The following is an 8,033-nucleotide window of genomic DNA, read 5'->3' on the forward strand; positions in this document are numbered from 1 at the left end:
AAGAGGAGCGAATAGATGGAAGGAGTGGACTTAAAAGGAGGGAAACAATGAGATTGAAGTGGAAGAAGGGATTAATATTTACAAGATGGTGAGAGTAATACCACCACCGCAATGACCAACTGGGTGAGGTGTATGTGAGAAAAGGTAGCCTCCTTGACACAGGGTGGCTGCTGAAGCAGAGTCTTCAGGGCAAATCCTGGTCTCAGTTAGTGCCAAGAGGTGGAGAGTTTGAGAGATAAAGAGGTCATGGATGAAGGCAAGCTTGTTGGAGATAGAGCAGGCATTCCACAGGGTGCATGAGAAAGGCAAAGAGAAGGGGGAGGAGAGGAACAGAAATAAGATTGGATACATTGTAGTTTAACCCACATGAGTAGGTATATTATTTTCAATATAATTTATTCTTGTTTGACAATGCTTTTGTTGTATTTAGCTCTTCAGGAGAAATTCTTTGACATTACAAACCAAACCACATTAAATGAATTTGTGTTCCTGGAACTTGTAACAACTCCACTGCTGAATACATTACTTTTTCTGGTCTTTGCTGTTATTTATCTGATGACATTGGCCTTCAATCTCACCATCATTGTGATCGTCAAGTTAGATTTGCATCTTCACACCCCTATGTACTTTTTTCTTTCCTACTTGGCTGTAGTGGAAATCTTGTACACCACAACCACTGTCCCCAAAATGTTGGCCAATTTCCTGCAAGAAAACAAAACCATTTCCTTCAATGGTTGCTTCACACAGATGTTTTTCTTTGTCAATTTTGGAAGCATTGAATGTGTCCTTCTTGCAGTGATGGCCTATGATCGATACGTGGCGATATGCAGCCCCCTGCACTATTCCGTCATCATGAATCGTCAAGTGTGTCTTCGACTGGCAGCTGTTTCAGTTTTCATTGCCTTTATTAACGGTCTGGTACAGGCTGTATTTACATCTCGTCTACCCTTCTGCAAGAACACAACAATTAATCATTTCATCTGTGATATTCCTCCGCTATTGAAGCTCTCCTGCTCAGACACCCGCCTCAATGAATTTTTTGTTTATTTACTTGGCGGCTTTGTGATTGTCGGTTCCTTTGTGCTGACTCTGATATCATATGCTTACATTGTTACCACCATTCTGAAGATCCGTACCTCCAAAGGCAGACGCAAAGCCTTCTCCACCTGTACCTCCCACTTAACTGTGGTTAGTATATTTTTTGGGACACTCACCTACACATATGTACGTCCTGCATCAAACTATAGTTTAGATGACGACAAAGTGGTCTTCATCATTTATAGCACCGTGACTCCTCTTTTAAATCCCTTCATTTACAGCTTCCGAAACAGGGATATACAGGGTGCTTTTAGGAGAGTCTTCAAAAACATTATACAGGTCTAAATGGAGTCTGTTCACTGTTCAAATATTTTATTGAAATTATTGAATTTTAGACAACAGCATTAACATACAATCATATCCCTTCACCCACCCAATATAACATCCTGAAAGTCAGGTCCCTAATTTATTCAGCAGACTGATAATATAAATCCAACAATCCCCAAACCCTTTAAAAATGAAATGTTAAACTTTTCTTCTTCATGCTTCCATACTACACAAATAGCATTCCACCATGCAGTGTCAGATAATACAGAATTATCCTTCCATTCAGTTAAAATATGTTGTATTGCAAGCTCCAGTAATATATCAAACAACTTAACTTCAGATTTATGCAAAATTCTGAGTAAAGCCACAGACCGCAAGACTATGGCCCTCTTTCATTAAGGTGCGCTAACCGATTAGGAGGAATTTTTTTTCCACTCAGAGAATAGTTAAGATCTGGAACACTTTGCCAGAGGATGTGGTAATAGCAGATAGCGTAGCTGGTTTTAAGAAAGGTTTAGACAAGTTCCTGGAGGAAAAGTCCATAGTCTGTTATTGAGAAAGACATGGGGAAGCCACTGCTTGCCCTGTATTGGTAGCATGGAATTTTGCTACACCTTGGGTTTTGGCCAGGTACTAGTAACCTGATTGGCCACCCTGAGAACGGGCTACTGGGCTTGATGGACCATTGATCTTACCCAGTAAGACTATTCTTATGTTCTTAGTCTATGGACATGCGATAATCAGTTAGCGCACCTTACCCCCTCTTTTACTAAGGTGGAAAGTACATATGTGGTTTGCTGCATACAGTTAGGGCTATCAGATGTTTTGGGAAAATCTGGACATGTCCATTTTTTAGTGGATTGTCCAATAAGTCACTCTTAGCGTTACCCTTCTCCTCCACTGCCAATTCCAGACTTCGTTCCTTTCATCTATCTGCCCGCTATTTCGGGAATAAATTACCCGAGTTTGTAAATCAAGCCCCTTCCCTTCCCTTGTTTAAAAGCAGACTGAAAACCCACTCTTTTGATATAGCTTTCAATCTTTAACCCTACTCCTTTGCCTTCAACCCAGCCCACTGATTAACCGTTCTCCTTAACTGTATCCATGACTTCCTGTTTGTCTGTCTTGGCTGTTTAGATTGTAAGCTCTTTCGAGCAGGGACTGTTTTCTTCTTCTTTGTGACTCTGTACAGTGCTGCGTGCGTCTGGTAGCCCTTTAGAAAAAATTCATATTAGTAGTGTGAAGAGTTTCAGTCTTTGGGAAGCAGAGCTGAGCTTGTGATGTCATAATGCCTCATTCCACCAATAAGAGCCAGCCTCATCAGTGATGTCACAATGGCTTGATCATCCTGTACTCCCCTCTGCCCTCCAACCCAGCCAGCAGATTAACCATTCCCCTTAACTCTATCCATGACATCCTGTTTGTTTGTCTTGGCTGTTTAGATTGTAAGCCTTTTCGAGCAGGGACTGTTTTCTTACTCTTTGTGATTCTGTGCAGCGCTGCATGCATCTGGTAGCACTATAGAAATAATTAATAGTAGTAGTAGTATTTTCAAACCCTGGTAGTCTGTCCAGGTTTCATGGGTTTGGGGTCACATCTGGAGGGCCTCCGAGCATGTGCCGATGAGATGCAATGACTTGTGATGTCATTGTGTCTCATCCACGCATGCTCAGAGGCCCTTCGGATGTAGCCTTGAGCTCAGTAAAGGAGATGAGGTGATGGAGCTAGGGGCAGAATAGGATGGGGCTGAGTCAGAATGGCCACGTGTCCTCTTGTCTTTGAGAAGAAATGCTGGTAACCCTACATACAGTAGAAACTTCCATTTTGGAAAGGAATGCTTGCATAAAAAGAGCTCTATGAAAATGAAAAAAAAAACAAATCAAAAAATAAATTATGAGGTTCTTGCCTGGTTAAATCATTGTGAATTGGCCTCCCCTAGATTTTCAGTGGCTTTTTAACTGCGTAGTGCCATTGAGGATCTTCTGTGAAGGGAAAGGGAAAGGGCTTAACCGACAAACTCGGGTAATTTATCCAGTTAGTGCCAGGCAATGTGGGGCAAACCAGGGGCAACACCCTGATACAGAATAGGGCTGAGTGCTAAAATATTTTGCTGTTGAATCTGGCCCTTAGTGGATATATTCAGTGTGCTAACCAGATTAGTGCTGTGATTAAGTTAGGGCAGCCATTTTTTGCTGCCCTAATTTTATCTGAGCACTTACCTGTGGACCAGTCTAAATATCTCTAGTACCAAAAATTCCAGGAGCCATTTATTTATAAGAACATAAGAAGAGCCTTACTGGGTCAGATCAATGGTTTATCCAGCTCAATAGTCCATCTTCACGGTAGCCAATCCAGGTCACTAGTACCTGACAGAAAACCCCAAATAGTAGCAATTTTCAGAATCATAAAGAATAGCAAGATTCTGGAATCTCTAACAGGTCATTTTACTAAGGTGCGGTAGCTGTTTTAATGCACACTAAATATTTGCATGTGCGAATGCGCCCATTATATCCTATGGACATCTTGGCGCGCACACTAAAACAGCTACCGCACCTTTGTAAAAGAGGAGGCAAGAGTAAGAAAAGATTCTGGAATCCTAAGTAGTAGCAAGATTCAGGGCAAGCAGTGGCTTCCCCCATGTCTGTTTCTATAACAGACTGTGTACGTTTCCGCCAGGAAATTGTCCAAACCAGCTACGTTATCTGCACTTACCACAATGTCAACGCCTGAATTAGGCCCAGCATTGAATAGCCTGGCCAAATTCAGCTAGTTAACCACATATGCAAATGCTGCACGAAACCTTCGAAGATGATCTCAAAAATAAATTTAGGTGAAGGCCAAAAAAAAAAATCACAAATGACCTTATTAGGCTATTACAGAGGTACATTTATTAACACATGATTGGTTCATTAGTGCATATTGCAAATTCACTAAAGAATGTTAGGCCCTAACACACACCTAGCACATTACAGACTACTACAAAAACATGTTAAAGTGTTTGGTGGTATTTTGTCTTTTAGTGCGCACTACAATTCACTTTAGGTACTTTTAAAAATATTATTTTGAGAGGGTTGAGAAAGAGCGTGAACGTTATTGATGTTTTTACAATCATGTAAAATTCTCTACTTAGACCAGTCCATTCCCATACTTGACCACCTTAGGTTTTAGGATTTGAAACACAGACCATGTTGAGTCCTTAGTCCCCAATTTTTGGGTCCTTGACATCTCGTCATGTGGATTAATTGACTGTATTTTTAATAAAGACCTGCATCTTGGACATCGTTGTCTCCACAGTGTTTTTGTTCTTGATTGACCTTTGGGTCTGTGGAGTATTAAAGGTCAATTTTTGTTTGTTGTCTGTGACTTTTTAGTTTGCATACATGAACCACAATGAACAATAAAATTGATTTGCCTATGACAACAAAGTATCAGTGCCTGAAGCCAAATTATAAATGATGCAAAGGGATGAAAATAATGATTGAGATTAGGGTTGGTATTAGAGAGAAAACTTCAATGAGAAAAAGAATAAGGTAATACTGTTAACTTGTTCTTATACCTTGTTTAACTTGCTTTTCTACCTAAAACTCTAAGTAGTGCCCCTTTTACATCCTTGTTTCTCAAACTATATATAACTGGGTTTAACATTGGGGTCACAACTCCGTACAGCATAGAAACAAGGCGGTCCTTATCCAAAGAATAGCTTGATGTGGGCCGGACATAAGTAAAGATTGAAGTTCCATAAAATAAAGAGACTACAATGAGGTGGGAGGTACATGTAGAAAAAGCTTTACGCTTGCCTTCAGCTGATCGGATCTTCAGGATAGTAGAAATGATGTGAACATAAGAGACAATAGTCAGGAGAAAAGAACCCATTCCTAGCACTCCCCCCATGGTTAAGAGCACAATCTCATTGACATGTAAATCACCACAGGCCAAGGCTAGTAGTGGAGGTATATCACAGAAATATTGATTCACTTTATGGGACTTGCAGTAGGATAATGGAGCCAGAAGAAGTGTATGGACCAGAGAATTGAGAAATCCTGCTACCCAGGGACCAGAAGCCAACTGGATGCACGTCCTCCTGTTCATGATATTGTGATAAAGTAATGGATTGCAGATGGCGACATAGCGATCAAAAGCCATGACAGAGAGGAGGAAAATCTCAGTACCTGCCAAGCCAATGAAAAAAAATATCTGCGCAATGCAGCCAGAAAAGGAAATGGATGTTGTGTTGGATATCATGTTGGCTAGCATTTTTGGCATAGTTACTGAGGTGTAGCAGATATCTAAGAAGGATAGGTTGCAGAGGAAGAAATACATAGGGGTGTGTAACCGTGGATCACTTCTTACTGCTGTTATGATGGAAAAATTTCCAAAGAATGTCAGCAAGTATATCAACAAAAAAATCACAAAGAATATAATATGCACCTCTAGCTGGTTACCAAATCCCAGGAGAAAAAAATTGGTCAGAGCGGTTTGGTTTTTACTCTCCATTTCTTCTCCTCTTCCTTCCTTGTTCTCTAAAGGCTGGAATGCAAACAGAGAGAGAAAGCTATTTTCCTATGTTAATAAAATGGAAATTATTCCCGTGATTCACTATGTAGAATTCAGTAGGTAGTAATTGTGCCACGCATCAATTAAAATTTAACATACATTGAAACCTTATCAGGAGTTATATACGTCTTTGAGACTCTATCCATTCTAAAATATGAGGAAAATATATTTATTTCAACCCTTTGATTTCAGTGTTGATATTAATATTCTGGAGGCGGCTTGGCTTTAATTCTCCTTTTACTAAGGTGCGCTAACTGATTAGTGCGCGCTAATCGAATTAGCATGCGCTAAACGCTAACACATCCATAGACTAACATTTACGTGTTAGCGTTTAGCGCATGCTAATTCGATTAGCGCACCTTAGTAAAAGAGGGCCTTAGTTCCTAGAACCAAACACAGATAACATACGAGTCTACACATGAATTAAAATAAGGTGTTAAACAGAAGAGTTCTCTAAACATCACCGTAGACTTTTTGACTTATTGATAATCACTGTTCCCTCTAAGCTGAGCGGGAGTCCTCCGCCTACAGTCCTGGCAGTGGAGGGGTGGGGGTGATGTTTCACAATCACATTTTCAATAGTGAAGGACAATTGTGCTTTGTAGGATTCTAGGTAACCTGCTTGCCCCCTAGTGATTGAAAAACACAATATTGAAGCAGCACCCCCTAGTGGCAGAAATGCAGTTGGAAGACTCCAGCTCAGATTCTCTTGTGTGTCATCCAGTTCATGAGAGACACACTATGGCCCTCTTTTACTAAGGTGCGCATTAGCGTTTAGCGCGTGCTAATTCGATTAGCGCATCCTAGTAAAAGAGGGGGAAGGAGTGCACAGTATTACAAGTCATTTCATCAGTATAATTATGGGCTATGCTATAGTATGAGAAATGTTTGCAGCCTTAATTGAAGTCTTTAAGCTAGATCTGTGATTGAAGTAGTACTGCATTAGAAGCTATACTAGGGTTGGATTCTCTAAATGGCACTATCGATGGCCGCCTAAAAAAATGGCCACCGATCACGTGTCAATCATACAATGGCGCTGTTTACAGAATTGTGGCTTTATTCAAAGGTAGGTGCGGGAAATGTAGGCCATGATTTTAAAGGCCTACATTTATGGCATCTACCTTTGACAAGAATCACATCTACAGTGATGCCTAAGGTTGTTTCCGACATTAACCAGGCCTACTTTGACCTAAGACATTCTAAATCACCTCCTTAGATGCGATGAAGGCGCTGTTTCTCTAGGCACCATTGGTGCCTACATTTTTGTTTTAAAAGGGTTTTTAACTTGTTTTTAAATGGGTTTAACTATTAAATTACGCACTTATAGAATACCTACTGGTGCCTAACTTAAGATGCCACTTACAGATTATGGGCCCCTATTGTTTCGTTGTTTTATACATGTGGAATGCAGAAAAATAATAATTTTAGAGCTAAACACTATTTAAAAATATATGTATTACTAATTACCTTGTTGAAAATTATTGATTTGCAAAAAGAATATATATTGCCATAATTATTAAAATCTTTTATCCTAACATGGTAGATTTGGTCAATTTAATGTCTATTTTTTTCCTGTATTGTTAGAATAATATAGCACGCTGTCTTTCGTGTGAACACTGCTTCTAAACAGGACCTGCTGTTGGAAAGAAAAGAGTTGGCAGTCAATGTACACGTCAGCACTAAAATGGTGCAGCTATTGTGGTATTGTGTGTGGACAGAGAGAATGTCATGCTGAGAGATTGGGAGACGGAGCGTCCATGAAGATCTGGATTAGTTGCACCCTTCTTTCATCACTGCAGTAGGTTCTTAAAAGCTGTGGTGGTATCCCTACAATACCTTTATGTGCCTAAGGCTGGTCTTACGAACATTTGCATATGACAGATTTGCTCTTGCAAGTCCTGAAAGCTAATCACAGTGTTATGGGTAATGGCAGCCAAGTCAATATTTTCAGCACCTTGAATGGCGTTTGTGCCTTGAGCTGCACAAGGCAGATAAGGTGCAATCAAGATCATTGCATACCTCCAATCATGGATTAAGGAAGGGGGTTCTGAGATTGTGTCACTGTGGAGAAATGCGGCCATGTCAATTTGATGAATTGCATTTGAAGAGATAAA

The 8,033-nt window shown here is 40.2% G+C and overlaps 2 protein-coding genes across 2 annotated transcripts; one reads left to right on the forward strand and one right to left on the reverse strand.

Annotated features, from left to right (window-relative positions):
* The first annotated feature begins 411 nt into the window (after window positions 1-411).
* Window positions 412-1,383, forward strand: LOC117349658 (olfactory receptor 5F1-like). Its single transcript, XM_033923250.1, has one exon. The coding sequence runs from the start codon at window positions 412-414 to the stop codon at window positions 1,381-1,383; it is 972 nt and encodes a 323-aa protein (XP_033779141.1).
* A 3,543-nt stretch (window positions 1,384-4,926) lies between these two features.
* LOC117349659 (olfactory receptor 5V1-like) lies at window positions 4,927-5,859 on the reverse strand. The gene has a single exon (XM_033923251.1). The coding sequence runs from the start codon at window positions 5,857-5,859 to the stop codon at window positions 4,927-4,929; it is 933 nt and encodes a 310-aa protein (XP_033779142.1).
* Between the last annotated feature and the right edge of the window lie 2,174 nt (window positions 5,860-8,033).

This window comes from Geotrypetes seraphini, chromosome 16, assembly GCF_902459505.1.
Source record: "Geotrypetes seraphini chromosome 16, aGeoSer1.1, whole genome shotgun sequence".
Lineage (NCBI taxonomy): Eukaryota > Metazoa > Chordata > Amphibia > Gymnophiona > Dermophiidae > Geotrypetes > Geotrypetes seraphini.

Excerpts from the sequence above, each read along its gene's own strand:
- LOC117349658 (XM_033923250.1), top strand. The coding sequence starts at position 412 with ATGCTTTTGTTGTATTTAGCTCTTCAGGAGAAATTCTTTGACATTACA.
- LOC117349659 (XM_033923251.1), bottom strand. The coding sequence starts at position 5,859 with ATGGAGAGTAAAAACCAAACCGCTCTGACCAATTTTTTTCTCCTGGGA.